The sequence below is a fragment of the Artemia sp. Qi Xiang Cuo genome, chromosome 13, assembly GCF_049724085.1.
Source record: "Artemia sp. Qi Xiang Cuo chromosome 13, ASM4972408v1, whole genome shotgun sequence".
NCBI classification, from domain to species: domain Eukaryota; kingdom Metazoa; phylum Arthropoda; class Branchiopoda; order Anostraca; family Artemiidae; genus Artemia; species Artemia sp. Qi Xiang Cuo.
Window position 1 is genome coordinate 48,392,515 of NC_142806.1, and position 23,781 is coordinate 48,416,295.

General features: G+C 36.7%; 1 protein-coding gene across 1 annotated transcript in view; it reads left to right on the forward strand.

Moving 5' to 3' along the window:
• The first annotated feature begins 822 nt into the window (after nucleotides 1–822).
• The window catches only part of bma (SCY1-like protein bma), a 431,463-nt gene continuing 408,504 nt past the window's right edge, over nucleotides 823–23,781 (forward strand). Inside the window, exon 1 of the mRNA XM_089099020.1 lies at nucleotides 823–1,132. Within this exon, the coding sequence (XP_088955146.1) occupies nucleotides 986–1,132 (147 nt within the window). The 5' untranslated portion in view covers nucleotides 823–985. The remainder of the gene's footprint in view (nucleotides 1,133–23,781) is intronic.

The following is a 23,781-nucleotide window of genomic DNA, read 5'->3' on the forward strand; positions in this document are numbered from 1 at the left end:
CGATTTGCGGATTCTGACCTTTGATTCAGTTTATTTAGTTCAAAATACTGATGTGAAAGAGCTCTGTTAATGATAAAGTCTACTTTATACTTACTTTTTTTTTCTTTGGATAGGTAAGAAGAGACCTCCTGCCTTCCTTTCTTCAACATTTTAACCTTTTTTTTGTTTTTTTCTTAGCTTTGATGCCTTTATGCCATGACTTTAGGAGTTAGTATAAAAAAAAAATGTAATTGGCTTCGCAATCCTTTGACGTGATATCAATTTGACTTTAGAAGGGTATGTGTTAATTATGAATGAAATTTAAATTTAAAATCTTCCCCCTCTATAGGGAGTTTCACACCTATGGCAAACCTTTGGCCTTGGAGGGCAACTCTGAAAAAGTTATGCCAGCTTTGCCTTTCACAGAGACTATCTGTTTTAGCTTTACCCTAATGAGACTACCTGGTCTTTCATCGCTTTGACTCAGTTGATTCAGAAATCAAAGGGCAAATTAAGTAATCTGCCCATAACCATTGAATTGCACTTACTATCTGTCTTATATTACAGATCTATTATTTTATATTATCCCCTTTGGTGAAACCTATCCTTTCTGTAAAGCTCTCTGTCTCTCTTTTTCAATCCTTCTTACAGGAATAAGAAATGTCATTAATCAATTCTTAACATAGAGGATCCATGACTACTATATAATTGCTGCTCCAAGACCTTTGGCGTCATGCGCTTCTTCTTTTCCCCGATGTCTTCCCTCAACAGGTGAGCCAAGTACCTTGAATGGAATTAAAGAACAGTTTCATTTTGTCTTATCGATAACATACATGCTTTTAATTCGCTGTTGCTGAGGTTACAACGCGGATTTGGTTTGATTTTTGTAAAAATCAAATATGTGAAAACATTGAATTTTATTTTAGAAAGTTTAATAGATTGACGACTGATGGATTCTGAATAAGTTGGATATAAGTGTTTCTTGTTAGATATATAGTCAATCAAAATGTTTTCTAGATTTAAGTATAATAACTCAAATATACTGAATAAGAATCCTCTTGATCAGCACTTTGAGATGGGAAGACTTATTGGATCCGCTGGACCTGGAAATTCTTGGAGAATCTATGAAGCTTATAGAAGATCTGATGGAAAGGTAGGTTTTCTTTCTTGACATCGTATGAAAAAAAATTAGCTTTTGACCAGCAACAAAAGACTTTTGCTTTTTCCAAATTTTGAATGTCAATTTAAGCATTCAATGGGACGGAGAATAAGTTACTCTATGTCTTTCATAATGTTCTATTTAACCATAATCTATTTTAGTCCATCTTATAATAGTTATTAATTTTAAAAACTTTTTCCACAAGACAAGTTTTTCAAAGAAAAGTAAAGAGCTCCATTAAGCCAAGAATGAGCAAAAATAAAGCCGAATATCTTCGAAGCGTAAAACTACTACAAATCAATATCAATAAATAAATGAAACTAAAAAAAAACAGAAATTACAATAAATAGCCGAGACCAACTCAAAACAAGCAAAAATAAACATAAGTAGGGCTGATAACCCCTATGCCTTCTCAAGACCAGAAAACAATATGCGCTTTACTGAAAAACAAAATAAACAAATGACCTTGGATTGTCAGTTTAATTGACATATACCGACATTTCTTCGTTAAGGTTTTGATAATTTCTTTAATTTCTTAATTTCTTCAAACGCATTTTGTTTTCAGTAAAGCACAAATTTCAGCTATCAGCCCTCTCATGTTAATTTTTGCTCCTTTTGAGTTTGACTCGGCTATTTATTGTAATTTCCTGTTCGTTTCGAGTTTCATTTATTTAGTGATAGTGATTTGTAGTAGTTTTACGCTTCGAAGATTACTTGACTTTATTTTTGCTCAATCTTGGCTTAATGGAGCTCTTTACTTTTCTTCGAACAACTTGTCATGAAAAAATTTTTTTTTAAATAATTTCTGTTCGTTTTTTTTATTGACATAGTGTTTTTGATGGAAAAACTAGTATTGTATATCTTTTCAGTTTTCTTCTATAAGACTTCATAGCATGGGTTGCTATTTGTATGTTGGAGAAACTCTTTTAACATTTTTTAATCCTGACACAAACAATATTATTTTATTTAATTTTATAGCTTCTGAAGTTGACCTGAAAAATAAAACTTAATATCAGTCCCAAAGGATTCTATATATGCTCTTTGACTGCCAGGACACGTTTACATTCTTTTTATTTATTTAAATTGTAAGAGCTGAAATAGTATTGTCAATAACCTCGAAAATTTCAACTTAATACTCCAAGTCGTTCTCGATATATTGCTGAGGTGTCTTATTGGCAACCATAAACTAAATGCCTTTTGATTTCTTTTAAAGCAAAATTTAGTTTTAAAGCATAATGAGCCAGTTGCGTAATTGTGGGGGGTTGACATGCCTTATATCCATAAAGACATAGTTTCTGGACCGTTCTACTATGTTGAGCAAAATGGTTGTCTCAAAATTTTGACTGGATGCGTTTGGAAAATTAATGGGCTTGAGAGTTGGGCTGCTCGCCCTCCAATCTCTTGTTACTCTTAAAAAGGGCATCAAACACTCGTGCTGTTATTGAAGTGCAAGGGGCGGTACCCAGGGTGGGGGGGAGGGTTAAGGGGGGCTTAACCCCCTGAAATGTTTGTCTGACTCGTAAAAACGTAAAAAAAATGGATATAAACAATTTTTTTATGCGTTTTTAGTTTTTTTTGTGTACCCCACCCCCCAAAAAAACTTTGAGTAAACCCTTTCCCCCTTTCCAACTTTGAGCAAACCCTTTCAAAAAAAAATAAAAAATGTACAATTGGCGCAAACTGATCCACGTAGGGAAAAGATGCTATTATAGAGTTACTTCAGTAAGGACACCAGAGTAACTGGTTTTTGTCATGGCAAAAACCAACAAAACCAGCCATGACAAAAACCAAAAAATAGAAAAATCTAAAAAAAAAAAAAAAACAAACGAGACTGTGGCCAGTGGAGAGAAAAGAAAATACAAATGCAAAACAACGCGGATATCTGTTACTCTGGTGTCCTCACTGAAGTAACTCTATAATAGCATCTTTTCCCTACGTGGATCAGTTTGCGCCAATTGTACATTTTTTTTTTTTTTGTGGTGGTTTTATTGGTTTTTAGTTTTATGTTGGTTTTTTTTTTATCCTGTTCTTCTTGTTTTTCTTTCGTGAATAAAACGCCTTGTTTTGATACAGGCGAAATATCCGCGTTGTTTTGCATTTTTCTTTTCTTTTCTCTCAACTGGCCACAGTCTCGTTTTTTTTTTTTTGAGATTTTTCTCTTAGTTGGTTTTTCCCTTGAAGTATCAAACTAAAATATGATAATTAATAATAATATCGAAAAATTCTAAACTTAATAATAATAAAATAAATCTAGTAAATAAATATTTAATCTTTTTGATATTTTTTCACATTATTTATAATGGAGCAAATAGACATATATGACTTCAGCTCTTGCGGAAGGGAATTCCACTCTCTAGAACACGCAATTCTAGGAGAAAATTCTAACCTAGCTGTCGGTGTCGGGGGTATATAAATGTCTGATGAAGATCGTGTATTTAAACTATGGATTTGTGATACTAGTGTGAATAAGCCTTTAAATGGTGATGGGAGTGTTCCTGAAAAAATATTTAAAACAAAAAACGGTGCAAGATAGTCTGTAAAGTGTTGCCATTGATAGTCTGTTCGGTGATGGGCCTACAATTTGAAGTGCTGTATTGTGAAGTGAGTTTAGTCTCTGTAAATATGTCTTGAAATTAGATTGCCAAATTGTAGAACAATATTGAATTTTCGGCTTGATAACTGCATTGTAAATCAGGATCAGTATTTTTTTAGGGAAATTGTGACTGAGTTTCCTCAAGATTCCAAGGTTCCTTGAAAGCTTCGTCTCGACACTTGCTATGTGGTGTCTGAACGAGAGGTTTTCGTCAATTAAAACCCCTAGGTAACGAACGCGTCCTTTTTCTGGTCTCCTGATAAGTCCACGAGAGGTTTAAATACCAGTAAAGTGCAAATTAGGTTCTGGTCTTGAGAAGGTATGGGGTTTGTCAAAGAGATAATTTCCAGACCTTTCAACTACACTGAACAAAATGGCTATCTCAAAGTTTTGATTAGATATACTTTGGGAATCGATGGGGATGGGAGGAAGGGGGGGGGGGGGCCAGGTGCTCACCAATCACTTTTGACCAATAAAAAGGACACTAGCCTTTTCAATTTCCAATCGAATGAGCCTTTTCCGTAGTTTCTACGACAACCAATGGCCATCTCAAAATTTCTATTAGATGCATTTCGGGAAAATACTAGGTTGGGGGGGGGTATTCACCCTTTAATCACTCTGAATCTTAAAAAGGGGACTTGAACTTCTGATTACCGATCCCAAAAGCCCCCTCCAAAATTAATACGATCACCCTTTCTATATACACCTTATATGCTCCCAGGGCATAACTTACTTTGCCCTGAGGGCTGAAGGGGGTGGGGGTGGGTGTCATCCTCAAACACATAATTTCCGGTCCTTTTAATTACGTTGAACATAATGGCTGTCTTAAAACTTTGATTAGATTTATTTGGGGAAATGGTGGGCGTGGGAGGTGGGTTAGTTGCCCTCCAATCACTTTCGACTATAAAAAAGGGCACTGGCCCTTTCAATTTCCAATCGAATGAGCTATTTCCGAAGTTTCTGCGAAAACAAATTACCATCTCAAAATTTCCATCAGATGTATTTCGGGAAAATACGAGGTGTGGGGGGGGGGGGGTATCCACCCTCCGATCCCTCTGAATCTTAAAAAGGGAACTAGAACTTCTGATTACGAATCCAATGAGTCACCTCCAAAGTTAATACGATCACCCTTTCTATATATACCTTATATGCCCCTGGGCATAACTTACAAATCTTGCCCTGAGGGCTTTTCGGGGGGGGGGGATTGTCATCCTCAAAGACATAATTTTCGAACAATTCAATTACGTTGAACAAAATGGTTATCTCAAAATTTCCATTAGATGTGTTTGGGGAAATGGCGGGCGTGGGAGGGGAGTTAGTTGCCCTCCAATCACTTTCAACTATTAAAAATGGCACTGGCCCTTTCAATTTTCAACCGAATAAGCTATTTTCAAAGTTTCTACGACAACAAATGGTCATTTCAAAATTTATATCAGATGCATTTCGGGAAAATACGAGGTGTGGAGGGGATATCTACCCTCCCATCACTCTTTTTCTTAAAAAGGGCACTAAAAATTCTGATTGCAAATCCAATGAGCCACCCCCCCCCCCCCCAAAGTTTATACGACCAACCTTTCTATATATAGGTTATAGCCCCCTGGGCATAACTTACAACTGTGGTAAAGTGATTTTAAGGTGGTTGTAGTGAGGTTATAAATGATACCTTATTACTCCCTTTATAGGGGGTATAATTACGGTCCTAGGGTAAGTAAATTTTGGTACCGTGCCTTAGACCAATTACTTTTGGGGCGTACCGACTGGTGTTAATCGAGAAGCTTAAATAAGATTATAGAGAAGTTGGCTATAACATCCCTACGCTGCCACCAGATGTGGTAAAGTGAATTAAAAGCTGTTGTAGTGAGGTTATAGATGATACCTTATTACTCCCTTTACAGGCCGTATAATTACAGTCCTAAGATAAGTATACTTTGGTAGCGTGCCTTAGACCAATCACTTTTGGGGTGTGCCGACTGGTGTTAATCGAGAAGCTTAGATAAGATTGTAGAGAGGTTGTCTATAACATAATACTTTTATTTATCCAACTCACAGCGATACAGGGTCTTGTTATAAATAGGCCACTGGGAGTAATTGTCCAGAGAATCAACAATTATAAGAATACTATCATAAGATATAATACAATAAGACACTTGAACATTTACGTTATTTGAACATTTAATCCAAGGTATCAAACGGGCAGAGGTTTTCCTAGAAAATAGATTAGAGCCAACTCAGTCTAAAAAATCTGAGTATATATATATATATATATATATATATATATATATATATATATATATATATATATATATATATATATATATATATATATATATATATATATATATATATATATATATATACCGTCGCAACATCTCTCTAAAGGAACCTGCTTTTTTAGCTGCGATCATACGAGTGCCGGAGGATCTAGACGAGCAGTCTAAAACAGCTAGTCCCCAAGCGCAATAGAACCCAACGGTTTTACAAGTCTCGAACATTTAAAGTCTGCTTCCCGACTCGAAATAACCTTAATACCTTACTCAACGTCTCTGAAAATCGGATATGAACGTTTTCCATTCGAAGAGTTCGTGTTCTTTCCTCGGCCCTGCTTTAATTGCCACGCAATCGGTCACCTAGCCGCAGATTGTAAGAACGACTCACTATGTTCCAAATGCGGCTCCGCTGATTACAAATCTACATCCGATACCCCGTGTAAGAAGGCAGCCTTTTGCATTGGTTGCAAGAAGCAGGGTCATACTTGCTATTGTATGATATGCCCGAAAAAACTATTACCCCTTGAACTAATGACCTCTTTACTAACTCTTCTATCGTGTAATATAAACGGCTCTTTTATTAATAAACTTCCGCTTCTGGAAAGCCTCCGTTCTGAGTTTAGTGTGATTTGTCTCCAGGAACGTTTTGTTACTAAACATGGTCTGAACATACTTGCGCTAGAGGATATGACAACTTATTGTGTACCCACTAGACAGCTGAACAATAGAGGCCGACCCTCGGGTGGACTTATTACGTTTGTGAAATCAGCTCTCCGTTCTAGTATCTTCGAAGCAAATGATTATTATCTAGCTGTGAGAGTGGACTGTTCTGTGTGTATTAGTGTGTATCTTCCCACAGACTACAATAATGACCAATCTGAGTGTAAATTTGCGCTATCTTGTGAAAAACTAGGTTCATGTATAGACAAAATTCGACACTTAGGTTTACCTTGCATTATAGCTGGTGACTTTAATTGTAATCTGTCTGAGCCGAATTCTCAAGCTTCACCACGTACAACACTAGTTAAGGGCTTATTTAGTGATTTCTTGTGTGTTTTAGATAAATCGTCCGATTTTACGTATGTTCACACGTCCTCGCGAACTTTCAACCTGGACCACGTTGTAGTATCGTCAGATTGGCGAGCGGATATAGTAAAGGTTATTATCAGTTGTCTGATCATATTCCCATAACTTGCTCTATCAATATGCCATGTTCTGGCCACCTAACCGCACCAGTTTCTACTGCAGCACCTTGACTCCGTCGTAACTGTTCGAAAATTGATCAAGCCTAAATCATCGAGTCGGTAGATTTAGTTCTGAATAAAATCAGCGTCCCATTTCATCTCCTACGGAAGTCACTCCAGTTACCTCAAAAAAGAGGTTTCGATTTGTCTAGATATATTATGCGCAGAAATCTGCCATGCTCTCCGCTTCGCAGAAAAACAAGCTGTTCCTTTGCAACGAATTCGTAAAGGAATCATTTCCGGGTGGTCGTCAAATCCAGATATCGTCATTTCATGTAGTCAAGCTAAATTTTGGTTTTCAGTTTGGAAAGAGTGTGGACGTCTGAATATGGGTATTGTGAACAGCATACGGATTTTCACGAAGTTAAAGTTTTCTAAGGCCCTGGATTGGCATCGGAAAAATCTAGTCAATCATTATTCTGCCCCTGCCAAACAAGATAGAAATATAATCTTCAAGTTTGTCTCTCGTTCTGCAAAAATTCTTCTTCACCATCCACAGCTGACATCCCTGAAGATGAATGGTATGCCCATTACGAATCGGAGTTCTCAGATCCTGACCCCTCCATAGAACAATCTTACGAGGCTGCCTTAGATCAGTTTCTATCTTCTCATCCCGATGAAGATTTTATCGTCAGTACCCGCTCTGTTGAAGATGCCATCTGTAGACTCAAATGGAAAGGATCATCGGGCATTGACAAAGTCAGTGCGATCCACTTGAAACACGGAGGTAAACTTCTCGTGGCACATCTCTCTCTGCTTATGCAGATGATTTTCTCTCAAGGGATTGTTCCTGCCTCTTTCTGCATTGGAGATTTGACTCCCATTTCTAAAAAAGGGAAAATCTAAAATTCAATGTATAGCACTCTGTCCGATAACTGTAGCAACGTCACTGTGCAAGCTCTTCGGGTTACTGTTTATACAGGAGCTCAAAAAAGTGTGCTACACTATTCCGTATCAGTTCGGCTTAAAGCGAAGAGCTGGGTGCGTTGATGCCTTGACAGTTATTGCTAATGTTTTGATAGATGCTAAATGCTCTGGAGAGAGCCTTTCTTGGACAAGACATGACATTAGACGTACATTTGGCTCTCTAATCCATGCTGTGATGCTTTTGAAGGCCGGTCAACGTGGGTTCAATCTAGCTGTTATTCGTTCTCTCAGGAATCTGTATTCTAGATTACGAATCCGACTGAAGCTACCTCCTGACAAGGGCTTGACCCCCATTCCGTGCACCCTACTAGTTCCAGTCAAGAAAGGAGCGCGTCAAGGAGCAATCACCTCTCCTGACCTTTTCGATAACTATGTCCTTGATGCACAAGATCAGTGTCCATCTTCGCTGATTCTGTTATCTGCTAACTTGTCTTTGGTATGTTACGTGGACGACATCCTGAATCTTAGCCGAACCCTTCAGCGTGCAATTGATATCTTCAAAATCCTTGAAGTCGAATCTCATAAAGCTGGACTTCAGTTCAACTCTTCAAAATCGGAAATCGTCCTATTCAATTGGAAAACTGATTTTCGTGTTCCTACCATTGCCCTTGGTTTTAGCTCTGTCCAGCCAGTGTATCACCTCATTTATCTAGGTTCACCCATAGGTTCGTCTATCCTTCACGCCCGAAAACTTCTTCTCGAAAAGCTTAAACAAAGAATTTCAGCGTCTCATGTTTCAGTTGTATCTTGCAAACTCCGATTCAACCGGCTGGTTCTAGCAAGCTTGTATAACACCATCGCTCTTCCGCACATTTTATATGCCACGCCCTTCTGAAAACTTCTCACTGAAAATAACCAGAATAAACTCAGAGTGATTTATTTTTGTTTTACTAAGCATTTGCTTCGTCTACCTCCGTCGTATAGGAATTCGCATGTGATTGAAAATTATCAAGTCACAGACTCTGGCGTCGCCTTCATTAGAACAATATCAAAGAGCAATAGAAAAATACACCGATATCAACATGAATGGTCCCATCTGCTCATTCAGTGAAGCAGTGATTCGGTTTCTTTTTTGGTTCAGTTTGTTATAGTTTTTATATTCCTTTTCTGGTTTTTTCTTTTAAGCGCTCCGTCTTGTTGTATGTTGATTTGACGGGTTTTTCAATAAATAAATAAATATATATATATATATATATATATATATATATATATATATATATATATATATATATATATATATATATATATATATATATATATATATATATATATATATATATATATATATATATATATATATATAAAACAAGAACATATTGTGCCCATATCGCTCTTTGTTTAGGCAGCGCTATTGCGCTGCCTATGATTTTATTAGTTGTTTCAGAAGTGGCTAAGATTAGTAAATGCTACAATTTGGGTCTTCATAAGCTGCAAGATTGATATTGCTTGGCTCTCTAATACAAATATACGGTATTGCGAATGACAAAGTCAAATTATCCTTCTTTTAGGCGTCGATAATGTAGTCCTTTTTTTTGAAATGACTCGTTGTTTTTGCATTAACACAAAACCCGTTCTTCATTCTATGATGTATCCACTTAATTAATATATACTGTATGGAGTAATCAACCGTGCTAATTGTCTGATTACCGAGAATAGTCGATCGTATTAAATATAATAATCGATGACACAGCAAATCTTAAAATAACAGAAAAACGGACAGGACCCTAGATTCAGCCATTGGGCTTGCACAGACCGTAGGTGAATATTAATCAGGATATCCTCTATACCTTAGCTTTGACGGTGTTGCAATACCTCCAAGATAGGTAGAAAGTAAACTCCACCACCTTAAGAAAAGCTCGTGCGTTGGTTCTTATAGAAGGGGCGCTCGTATAAACTTCAGAGAGGGATCAATTGATTGAAAATAGAAAGTTCTAGTTCACTTTTAAAGAGTCAAAGGTTGTAAGTTATGCCCTGGGGGCATATAAGATTTTTATAAAAAGATTTTTCGGTTTCTTTATAGAGTGTTGTAAAAACATCAAAAAGGGCTCATTCAACTGGAAATTGAGAGGGTGAGTGCCCTTATTCATAGTCAAAAGTGATTGGAGAGTGAATGCATTCCCACGCCCATCATTTCCCGATAGTTTTGACGATAGTTTTCTATAGACACTTTCTGTAAAAACCTTACATGCCCCCAGGGTAAAACATGCAGCCTTAGCACTGAGGGCTGTATGGGGGGAGGGGGGTTGTCATACTCAAAGACATAATTTCCGGACACTTCAACTACGTTCAACGAAATGGCTATATAAAAATGTTGATCGTAAGTGTTCGGAGAAATGATGGGCGTGAGAATGCATTCACTCTCCGATAACTTTTGACTATGAATAAGGGAACTAACCCTCTCAATTCCCAATTGAATGAGTCCTTTTTGAAGTTTCTGCGAAAAAACTTTCTATAAAAATCTTATATGCCCCCAGGGCATAACTTACAACCTTTTGACTTTTTAAAAGTGAACTAGAACTTTCTATTTTCAATCAATTGAGCCCTCTCTGAAGTTTATACAAGCGTCCTTTCTATACGAACCAACGTACGAGCTTTTCTTAAGGTAGTGGAGTTTACTTTCTACCTATCTTGGAGGTATTGCAACACCGTCAAAGATAAGGTATAGAGAATATCCTGATTAATATTCACCTACGGTCTGTGCAAGCCCAATGGCTGAATCTAGGATCCTGTACGTTTTTTCTGTTATTTTAAGATTTGCTGTGTCATCGATTATTATATTTAACACTATCGACTATTCTCGGTAATCAGAAATTTAGCACGGTTGATTACTCCATACAGTATATATTAATTAAGTGGATACATCATAGAATGAAGAACGGCTTTTGTGTTAATGCAAAAACAACGAGTCATTTCAAAAAAAGACTACATTATCGACACCTAAAAGGAGGATAATTTGACTTTGGCATTCGCAATACCGTGTATTTGTATCACAGAGCCAAGCAATATCAATCTTGCAGCTTAGAAAGACCGAAATTTTAGCATTTACTGATCTTAGCCACTTCTGAAACAACTAATAAAATCATAGGCAGCGCAATAGCGCTGCCTAAAGAAAGAGTGATGTGGGCACAATATATTCTTTTTTTTCTTTTAGACCAGGACACTTCGTATCGAAGGAATTGTCTTAGAAACTTCAAAAAGGATTCATTCGATTGGAAATTAGAAGTGCCCTTTTAAAAGTCGAAAATAATTGGAGGGCAACTAACTCCCCTCTCACACCCAACATTTCGCCAAACACATCCAATCAAAATTTTGAGATTGCCATTTTTTTCAACGTAATTGAAAGGTTCAGAAATTAATGTCTTTGAGGATGACAGACTTGACTCAGTCTTTGACCTATTAAGATCTAAACCAGTTTATATTGTTTAGCCAGTTTTCAAAGAGGATTATTGTTTGGATATTTATTTCATTGCGCAACAAGTGAAATTGTGTACAATACTGTATAAAGCAGTGAAAAATTTGCTTTGGATAATTGGATAATATTATAACTGTTGCTGTGGATGCCAGAGTACGCTGGAATAAACGTTTGCAGGTCTCCACGGTCCATCGGGCCACCGGCCACAAAGGTGATCGCCAATGCCATCCGTAGGCCTGCTCAGTAAAAGATAAGTGATTTTGGGTTTTTTCTCGTTTGTGTCTTCAAGATGCCCTTTAAACAGTTTGATTTAGCCCTAGCTCATTTCCAAGGATTCCCGTTATGGCCAGTCAGAGTCCTGCAGATCGTTAAAGATAGCAAAGGCCGAGAAAACTTCATTGTTTTCTGCTACGGAGATCACAAGGAAATTAGGCTCACTGAAAAAAAGTTTAGTACTGTATGAAGATAATATAAAGGAAAAGGAGCAAAAACCGGGAAAAGGAGCAAAGCTTGCGTTTGAAGAAGCTAAAAATTCTCCCGAAATCTACAAACAAAGCAAATCGTACGCTTCGCTTGAAATCAGCGAGCCAGCGAGCTCGTCATCTCAGCTGTTGGAGAGAATTGTTGCTAGCGAGGATGAAATTGCAACGCAAAATCAATGATGGAATTAATTACTGAGAAGGTTTTAGAAAAGTGCGGGGATAAACAACAGAAAAGTGGGGATTCTCTAAAGCAATCGTGCGAGATGATAATTAGTGAAATCTATGCCTCAGTGTCCCTTGAGTTTACACCAAAGTTTCAGAGCATATTAGAGTCACACAAAAGTTTGAAAGCAGAAGTTCAAGGGTTGGAAAATCGCGTGGAACAGATGGAAAGTAGAATAGATGATTTTGAACAAGAAACGCTTCTAGATAGCCTAGTTTTCAACGGTATGAAGCAGTTACCGGGTGAAGATTTGAAAGCAACAACTATGAATATCATAACAAAGAAAATGGAAGTCACCGGTTTTTCACAAAATGACATTCAGAGTATTTACCGCTACCGTTTAAATAATTCTACTGCACAAGGCCAAAGAGATGTTGCAACGGTGTTTGTGAAATTGAGAAGCAGCGAAATGGCAAAGAAAGTTTTCAAGAGCAAAACTAAACTTGCTAAGTCTGGCATTTTCGTCTCTGAGGCCCTAACGAAACACCGTCGGAACATTCTGAATACGGCAAGGGATAGTTTTGGAGTGTGAAATGTCTGGTTTGATCGTGGGCTAATCCTTGCAAAATTCCCAACAGACACCATTGCTCGCAGGATTCGGTGACTGGCGGATTGCTTTTAGTTGCTTGTGGTGATTTTGTAGTTTTGGTTTATTATTTGTCAATATTTTGTTCTCTTTTCATATATTATTATTTATCTGTTCCGAGAGCCCAGCTGCCCTTTTTTTTACTTTTTTTTATTTTTTTTTATTTTATTTTTTTTATTTTTTTTTTCACAATGCAAGTTATGAAAGTGTTTATTAGATATAAATATGTGTGATGTACCAATCGGTACCACATCGAGGCTGAGCCATTTGGAAAGTTGCCCGTTTGATATTGATAGTTATTTACTTTCGGATTTGGCGAATGAAGAGTCTACAGTGAGTTATAGACCTTTGCAGTTTAGTAAATATTGTGATTCTTCTTATCTTGGAATTATGCAAAATGCTGGTTTTAATGCGTGTTCGTGGAACTGCCACCTTACTTCTTCGTATGATGAGTTATTTGATTTTCTTTTGAAATGTAGGAATCTCCATGTTATGGCCCTTCGTGAAACATTTTTGAGTAAGGATAGTCCTCTCTCGTCTTTTAATTTTCCGGGCTATCAGCTTACCACGAGGAGTAGAGCTTCAATGAACCGCAGCGGACTCGGTTTAATAGTAAGTGATTCACTTAAATGGAAGCCCAGGGAGGATCTTGATGTCTGGAGAGAAGGTAAGGTAGAAACACTTTCTATTGAAATTGAGTTTGGTATGAGGCTTGGTGTGAGAAAAACTATCCTATCAGTAGTTTATAAACCTCCAAGAGCGTCGTATGAGGAATTCACAGAAGGTTTCCAAAGTCTTCTAATGATAGTTCAGAAGTCGCAGCAAGAGTTAATATGTATGGGGGATTTTAATTTTGATCTTTTATCTACACGTAGTTTTAATTTAGATTTTTTAAATTTTATGGTTTCTAATTATCTTTTTCCCGCTGTAACAATTCCTGATAGTATCACGGACCACTCTGCTACCCTGATTGACAATGTGTTTGTCTCTTCAAAGTATATCCGAAAGGCCTTTTCTAGTATTGTAGTGAATTCGGCATCTGATCATTTTCCAGTGGTATTTAGTTTAGATTTACAAGTGTCACGCCAGAAAAAGCAAAAAATATTGTTCGAGAGATTAAGCCTGAAAACATTCGTAAGTTTAAAGAAGAAATAAGTACAACATATTTGGAATCTGTATTGAACTAGGATGACCCCTGTGATGCTTTGGAGCAATTTAGTAGCATTATAACTACTGCATTTGACAAAACTTGTCCACTGAAGACACTCAGACAGAGACCAAATATGCCGAAAAAACCATGGGCCGAGGAAGAGCTAGTTAACTTACTTGAACAGCGTGACAGTGCGTTTCAGGATTATCTGAGATCTTCAAAGGAGGAAGACAATGCTCATTTTAAACAGCTTCGGAATATGGCGAACTCACTGAAAAGAAAAAAAAAGAAACAATATTACTCGGCACTTTTTGAGGAAAATAAAGCAGATCTGAAAAGCACTTTGGAAAGTTATTATTAATGAACTGGTTAGCGGGTGTTGGAGAACTCAAGACCCTCGAATTGAAATCGAAGGAGTGGTTGTAGAGGATAGACAAGAGCTGTGTGACAAGTTTGGTGATTATTTTAGTCACATTGGAACGAAGATACAAGCGGAAATTAGAAATTCCCAAGCTCTTGTTGGTGGCAACTCGTGTGCTGATGGGAGGGGCGAGGGAACGGAAATGGAATTTCGTCCTTGTGACTCATATGAATTAACAAAGATCGTCAGCTCGATTGGATCCAACAGTGCCGGGTTAGATGGTGTTAACCTGAAGACTTCGATAAATTCTGGTGTACATTCTTCCTGTGCTCGTGCACCTAATATATTTATCAATGGAGAAGGGAGTAATTCCAAATTTATTGAAAACACTCAAGTGGATATATCAAACTGGAGTCCTATTTCTATTTTTCCAGTGTTTTCGAAACTGTATGAAAAAGTTATCCATGGAAGACTTTATGATCACCTCACGAGCCTGCATGCATTGTATGATGGGCAGTTTGGATTCCGGAAGGGCCATTCGACTTCGCATACTGTAAAACATCTTTTAGAAAATATGAATTTAGCTTTGGAAAATGGTGAATATTTTATTAGTATTTTTATAGATTTTAAAAAAGCGTTTGATACCGTTGATTTTAGTATTTTATTGGATAGATTAAGGGATTTGGCTGTAAAAGGGAGATGTTTGGATTGTTTTAGTTCGTATTTAAATGGTAGGTCAGTTAGGGTGAATCTAGGGGAGAAGTTTTCTAAGTTTTCCCTGTTTCTTGCGGAGTTCCCCAGGGTTCCGTCTTAGGAACCCTGTTGTATTTAGTGTACGTTGACAGTATGTGCTCTTATACTCCTAGTGCGTTTATGTCATATTTTACAGACGAAACAGCATTTGGTATGGCAGCGAAGACTCTTGAAGAATTGGTCCTGAAGGAAAACAGAAATCAGCAAGGGTTGAGTGGCTTTGCAGGCATTAGCTTACTTAGCATTAACGCGGCAAAGAGTAACTCTATTCTGTTTAGTCGGACTGGTGTATCCCCAAATCTTCCCTGTGAAATAGCAATAAATGGTGATGTACTAAAGCGGGTTGAGGAAGTGCGTTACCTAGGATTCATTCTCGATCAGAACCTCAGCTGGAGAAGGCACAGTGATGTGGCTGCGTGTAAGGTAGCCCTTGGCCTTGGGATTTTAAGGCGTTTTCAACATTTTTTGCCTTCTCATATTTTAGTTCTTTTATACCATTCTTTGATTGCGCCGTATATAAATTATGGATGTATGATTTGGGCTAGTAATTTGACGTGCAATTTTAAATAAGTGCAGATTCAGCAATATAAAGCAGTGAGATTAATTGGTAAGCATGATACAGGAGTTTTAAGTACAGGGTCGAGTTTTATGAAAATTATGAATTTTAATTTAGGTCAGATAAGAGATTTTTATATTGGTATTTTTTTGTTTAAAAGCTTTAATTGTTTAGCACCTGATATTTTGAGCTAATTTTTTCGTTTTAACTGATTTTAACAAGGATGTGCTACGAGAAAGACTGCAGACCTATTAAGTGAGCCAAAAGGTGTGGTTCGTTCTACCTATGTGGCAAGGCACTCGAGTCCAGTGGTCTGGAATACTTTTCCAGACTCAATTCGGGAAGCGGAAAGTGTCCCGCAATTTAAAAACCAGTTAAAGAAGCATCTCCTTGCGGGCAGTTGGTGAGTGTGGGGCTGGAAGACGAGAGAGGACAAATTAAGTAATTTTTTGTTCTGTTATTAATATATTCGTTTTATTATATTATTTTTTTTATTATTTATTTATTTTTATTTATATTTTTTTTCTTTTTTTTTCATTTATTAGTCAGTAATTATTATTATTATCTCTTTTTTTTATTGTTCTTTATTTGTGTTTATTTCAGTGATGATTTGGTTAGTTTTATAATTTAGTAAATGTGTACTGTTGCGTTTTTCACGCATATATGTGCTTTATTTGTAGCCGGTCGTAAAGCCGGCATGAATCATTTTTAGTAAGTTGTTGAATCTTGAATCTTGAATCTGAATCTTGAAAAACCCCTCACAGTCCTCAGGGAAAGGGTTGTAAGTTATGCCCTGGAGGCATATAAGGTGTTTATAGAAAGTGCTGTCGTAGAAACTTTGAAAAGGGCTCATTCGATTGAAAATTGGAAGGGCTAGTGCCCTTTTTATTAGTCAAAAGTGATTGGCGGGCAACTAACCCCTCTCTCACGCGCACCATTTCCCCAAACACATTCAATCAAAATTTTGAGATAGGCATTTTGTTAAACGTAGTTGAAAGGTCCGAAAGTTATGTCTTTGAGGATGACAGCCCCCCCCCCTCAGCCGTCAGGGCAAGGGCTCTGGGGGCAAATGAGGTTCTCATAGAAAGAGTTGTCGTAGAAAACTCAAAAAGGGCTCATTCGAATTGAAATTGAAAGGGTTAGTGACCTTTTAATAGTCGAAAGTGATTGGCGGGCAACTAACCCCTTCTCACGCCCACCATTCCCCCAAACACATTCAATCAAAATTTTGAGATAGCTATTTTGTTACAACTAGTTGAAAGTTCTGGGTCTTACAGGAATTAGGTCTTTGAGGATGACAAACCCCCCACACCCCTCAGGACAAGGGTTGTAAATTATGCCCTGGAAACATACATGGTTTTTATAGAAAGTGTTGTCGTAGAAACTTCAAAAATGGCCCATCGATTGGAAATTGAAAGGGCTAGTGCCCTTTTTAATAGTCAAAAGTGATTGAAGGGCAACTAACCCCCGTCTCACGCCCACCATTTCCCCCACCACATCCAATCAAAATTTTGAGATAGCCATTTGTTCAACAAAGTTAAAAGTTCTGGAAATTAGGTCTTTGAGGATGACAAGCCCCCCCCAGCCCTCAGGGCAAGGTTTGTAACCTATGCCCTGGGTGTTATAAGGTTTTTTATAGAAAGTGTTGTCGTAGAAACTTCAAAAAGGGCTCATTCGATTGGAAATTGAAAGGGCTAGTGCCCTTTTTAATAGTCGAAAGTTATTGAAGGGCAACTAACCCCCGTCTCACGCCCGCCATTTCCCCCAACACATCCAATCAAAATTTTGAGATAGACATTTTGTTCAACGTAGTTGAAAGGTCAAGAAATTATGTCTTAGAGGATGACACCCCTCCCCCCCCCACAACTCCCAGGGCAAAGGTTGTGAGTTATGCCCTGAGGGCATATAAGATTTTTATAGAAAGTTTTGTCGTAGAAACTTCAAAAAATGTTCATTCAATTGAGAATTGTGAGGGTTAGTGCACTTATTGATAGTCAAAAGCGATCGGAGAGCGAATGCGCCCCCCCTCGCCCATCATTTCCCCAAACACTTCCGATCAACATTTTTAAATAGCCATTTTGTTGAACGCAGTTGAACGGTCCTAAAATTATGTCTTTGAGTCTGACAAACACCCCTCCGATAGCCGTCAGTGCTAAGGTTGTAAGTTATACCCTGGGGGCATTTAAGGTTTTCAGAGGCAACGCTATAGCGTTGCCTATAGTAAAGGCCCTACAACTCCAATGTTTTATTATTTTTTTTTCCAGAGGCACTTCATATGGAAGGAGTCCCTGTAGAAACTTCGAAGGGGGCTAATTTGATTGGAAATCGAGAGTTCTAGTGCCCTTTTTAAGGGTCAAAAATGACTGGAAGGCAACTAACACCCCTTCCACGCCCACCAGTTCCAATCAAAATTGTTCTGCGTAGTTGATTTCCACATAGAAATTATGCTTTTGAGGAGGACACTCCCTCAAGGCCCTCAGAGCAAGGGTTGTAAGTTACGCCCTGGGGGCATATAAGGTTTGTATAGAAATTTTTGTCGTAGAAACTTCAAAAATGACTCATTCGATTGGAAATTAAAAGGGCTAGTGCCCTTTTTAATAGTCAAAAGTGAATGGATGGCAGCTAACCCCCCCCCCCTCACGCCCATCTTTTCCCCAAACACATCCAATCAAAACTTTGATATAGCTATTTTGTTCAACGTAGTTGAAAGTTCTGGAAATTATATGTTTGAGCAGGATATTATATGAACGTAGTTGAAAATTTAGGACATTAGGTCTTTGTAGATAACAACTCCCCCCCCCCCACAGCCCTCAGAGCAAGGGTTGTAAGTTATGCCGAGTGGGTCTTTGAAGTTCTAATTGAACGCTTTGTCGTGTACACTTCAGAAATGGCTCATTCGATTGGAAATTTAAATGGCTAGTTCCCTTTTTAATAGTCGAAAGTGATTGGAAGGCAACTAAAACCCCTTCCATGCCCACCATTTCCCCAAACACATCCAATCAGAATTTTGATATAGCCACTTTGCTCAACATATTTGAAAGTTCTGGAAATTATATGTTTTAGCAGGACACTCCCCCAACAGTCTTCAGGGCAAGGGTTATAAGTTACGCCCTGGGGGCATATATGGTTCTTATGGAAGGAATGCTCGTATAAACTTCAGAGAGGGCTCATTTGATTGGAAATTGAAAGTTCTAGGTTACTTTTTAAGCGTTAAAAGATATCGGTGAGTAGCCAACTTCCCCTCCCCCAAACCCTTTTTTCCCAAATGAATCTGATAAAAATTTTGAGGTAGATATTTTTTAAAAATATTTCAAAGGTCATATATCAAAAATTCCGGTTGCGACACAACCCCCCAGGGCCCGGGGCAGGCGTTGTAAGTTATGCCAGTTATGCCCTGGGGGCATATGTGGGTCTTATGGAAGGGAGGCTCGTATAAACTTCAAAAAGGACTCATTGTATTGGAAATTAAAAGTTCTAGTTCACTTTTAAAGAGTCAAAAGATATTGGAAGGTACCTAGCCCCTCCTCCTCCATGCTCTTTTTCCTCAAGCCCACCCGATAAGAACTTTGAGATAGCCTTTAAAAAAAAATTGTTCAAAGACAATGTAGCGAAAACTCCGGGGTCGACACAGCCTCCCAGGTCCTGAGGGAAGGCGTTTTTAGTTATGCCCTGGAGGAATATATGGTTCTTATGGAAGGGATGCTCTTAAACACTTCAGAGAGGGCTTATTTGATTAGAAATTGAAAGTTATAGTTCAGTTTAGATAAAAAGAGATTGAAGGGCAACTAGCCCCCCCACGACCCTTATTCCCCAAATGTATCCAATAAAAATAGTGACGAAGACCACACTGCCTTTCCATAACAAACAACAAAAGCACGAAGAATAATAGGGAAATCTTTTTGCAAGACAGTGGAGATAATTCGAATGAATATTTCGGCCCTATGTACAAGGGCCGTCCTCAGCAAGACAAAAATATATAAAAGAAAAAAGACTCACGATAACATGCGACCAATAAAACCTCAAATTAAAATTTTTTCCAAAGCAGTCATAGCATCCTTAGTTCAGCGAAGTTCAACCAGGACTGATAAAAAGTAAAAAAAAGTAAAAAGTAAGGGCACTAACCCTCTCAATTCTCAATTGAATGAGCCCCTTTCGAAGTTTCTACGACAAAACTTTCCATAAATATCTTATATGCCCCCAGGGCATTACTTACAACCTTTGCCCTGGGGGCTGTGGGGGGTTGTCATTCTCAAAGACATAAGTTCTGGACCTTACAACTACGTTGAACAAAATGTCTATCTCAAAATTTTGATTGGATGTGTTCGGGGAAATGGTGAGCTTGAGAGGGGGGGGGTTAGTTGCCCTCCAATTACTTTCGACTATTAAAAAGGGCACTGGCCCTTTCAATTCCCAATCGAATGAGCCTTTTTTGAAGTTTCTACGACAATGCTTTCTATAAAAACCTTATATCCAAAAATTAAGGTCTTACTCTTCAGACAACCTAATATCCAAAAATTAAGGTCTTACTCTTCAGAAAATGAACGAAGACGACAACACTGATTGTTGCTTAACCGTGTTCGAAAACTACTGCAACGCTTTGTGGATGGGAAGAAAGCTCTGTGTTAGATGCCTCTGCCTACTGGTAAAGCTCTAGATGCAATTTCTGGCATGAACCCAACACAATATCGTAGGTTCTTAAATCCAAAAAGCACTATTTTTGGAAGATACAGGCTTTCAGAAAATAGCCACCTTACTAAATCCTGTGACCCTCGTATGTCGATAAGTACAACGTTTAAAGAGTACACGGATACAAATGAGCTTGAAAAAGTGGATAGAAATTACCAATCGCGATAGTGCAGCTGCTACAGCTAATACGATAAAACTAAAAGAGATTTTTAATCAAGTTGTATTAGAACAGTTCATCAAGAACCTTTCTTTTCCACGCTTGACGACATGTCTTAAGCAGATCGTGCCTAAGACAGTAGCAATAACCATAACTGTGATAACGGTGAATACGGTGTGATAAATAACGGTATGATAACTAGCAATAACGGTGAATACGAGGATGAAAGACTATAACGATAAATTTGAGGTTTATTGTAGAAACTGCTTAAGAATAACTAGTAGCGACACTGTAATAATCAATACCACCCTTCAAATATTAGTACATGGTGCAATTAATAGCACCCTACAAATATTGAATAATGCAAATTATAATTTAGTTTACATACATTAAATAGTAAAATATCAGGCTTTCATATAGTGAATATCGAAAAAGATTAAGTTCGCTTCAAATTATAATATACTAGGACTAAGGACTAAAAAGTATGATATAATTTTTTCTCTCAAGAAACTATGTATATAAATAAAAAAGAGGGGCACAAAAAGGATTTGGCTTTACACAGCGTAAAGCCAAATCCGCAGCCAAATACACAGCGGATTTGGCTTTAACGAAATTGACTTAACATCAAATTGGGCTAAGTTATAAAAGTATAAAGGAAAAGTCGGTAATTGGAGAAAAAGGAGTTAAAAAGATCAAACTATGTGAAACCCAATGTGTACCTCTTCTTTTCACTTATCTTCATGCATTCCCAACATGGTCCTAGGTAGTTGGATGGATGTGTAAGGTGAGAGCCTCGTTCAAGTGCACATTTGTCTCAATTGCTGGATTAGGACGACAGTTTTTTTTTTTTTTTTTTTTTTTTTTTTTTTTTTTTTTTTTTTGCCAAGTAATTACCTCTCAAACATAATATGAATCCAGGTTGGATCTAGTGCTGGTGGAGGACTCAGAAAAATTCCTCCCCGACGGACCTTAACCCTGGTCCAGGTTTTACCTGAAATTGATGATTATTTGGCGAATTTATCACTTATTTTAAAAGGGTTGCATAAGCAAATGTTCTATTTAGGGGTTTTTTTTTTTTTTTTTTTTTTTTTTTTTTTTTTTTGTATGATTAGTTAGAGTAACCTTATTACTTCTGGACTTTTGGCTTGTCTTTTGGAGATGTTTTGGATTTTTCTATTGTTTGTCGTTTTGGTTTTATTTGATTTCGTATTTTATATTGAATAATATTGAAAAGGATTATATTCGAAGGGGTCTGCCAAATATTAGTAAGTGTAATGGTCGTTGTTTTCTTTGTCAAGATAACTTAATCCCTCGAAATGATGCTAAAATCATTTTATATAATAAAAAGTTTCAGTTTTTATTAACTTGACAGGTAAATTGTAAAACAAATAATATTATCTATTTACTAGAATGTAAAAATTGTCAATTACAATATGTGGGGAAACAATTAACAATATATATAAGAGATTTTCGGGAAATAAAACTACAATTACCAAGGAAAAAACTAATAATTATCTAGTTCAACATTGTAATAATGGTACTTGCTCGGTATATAATCTAACTATTACAATTTTAGAAAATCTGGACCTAGAAAACTTTACTAAAGAGGAAAAAAATAATAAATTACGCAGACAAGAAGAGTATTGGATCCATGGTCAGGCTACTGCGCATCCTTCTTGGCTAAATGATCGAGTTGCGAAATACGGAGACATGTCAAATGTAGTTGCTAATTGTATCAATGGGCTAACTGAGCACCCTTCTTTTAATTGCCCCACTAAACGTAAAAACCGATCAAGAGGACATAGAAAAAATAATAAAAAGAATTATTTAGATTTAAATGCATTTTTAATCGATTTAGGTAACATATTTGATACTAATGGAATGACTAGTTTAATACAATCTTTAAATAAGTTATTGAATAATAATTTAATAAAAGTTTTCTTGATTGCAAAAAATAGTGTAAAATGTAACTAAAAAAATAAATTAATTTATTATTCAGTTTGTATTTTAGCTAAATCAAAATTTATCTCAAAATATATTAAATCTGAAAAAATTGTAAATAATGATAATAGATTATATTTGTCAATTAGTTTTTGTTCTAAACAAATAGAAGATATTAATTTGTCAAGAATCTTAAACCAGCGGAAAGTAAAGAACGTCCGTCCATTCTATTTGGTATATAATGGTAGTCCGATTTTAATACATAAATTTTCAAAAAAAATTGGTCAAAGAATTTTTAACTATAATTCAATAATTAAAGAACTGGACAGGGGGAGTAATTGGAAACCGGTTTGTAATTGCGATCACTTTTTATCGTATGTGGATCAAACTTATAGGCATGTTGTAACGGGAGATGTGTTCATTATAAAGAATCGTGATCTTCAAAAGATAATGAAAATGGGGGCTAAGTTCCGTTTTTCTTACCATATGATGCCAGCAGATATTCTTAGGGGATTAAAAAATGATTTAAATGTATTTATTGATAATTGGTGCAAGAAGGAGAAAATTACTAAAGATAAATTTCAGAATTGGATAAATTTGATTTTGACTAGTGTAAGAAATAGCATGTATAGAATTAATCCTACAGACTCTTTGAAAAATTAAATATTTTATATTTTCAGTTAAAAGAAAGAAATTGCTAATATTCAGATTTAATTTACAACCGTACCAGTTTAAAAGGCAAGTAATTGTTTTGACGAGATTTTTCAGCTACTCTTAATATTGTTTTATCAAATGATATACTAACAAAAAATGCAGAAAACAAGGCCAAGCTGGAGTAGAACAGTTTAATTGAAAATATAGAAGAAATAATTTTGAAAAAATTCAATATTAAAATAAATGATACTGAAAAACAGTTTCCTTTCTTATATTGGACGATAAAATTTCATAAAAATCCACCAAAACCACGTTTTATTGCTGGGGCAGCGAGGTGTCCAACCAGAATTGCGGCCACTGACCTATCTTTAATTTTAGGAGAAATTAGAAATAAATTTCAAGCATATTGATCCGGAATTAAAAAATTTTCTAACTTTAACCCATATTGGAGTGTTAATAACTCGTCACAAAGGATAGATTCTTTGGTGAATGTTTCAGCTTAAAGATTCGAGTAATTTGATTTTACTACTTTTTATACAAATTTTTCACTAAATTTAGTATTCGAAAAACTGAAAACGGTGATAAATAAATCTTTTCTTTTGTCTAATATCGGATTTTTGAAAATTGATACTTTTAATAAAAAAGACCGAT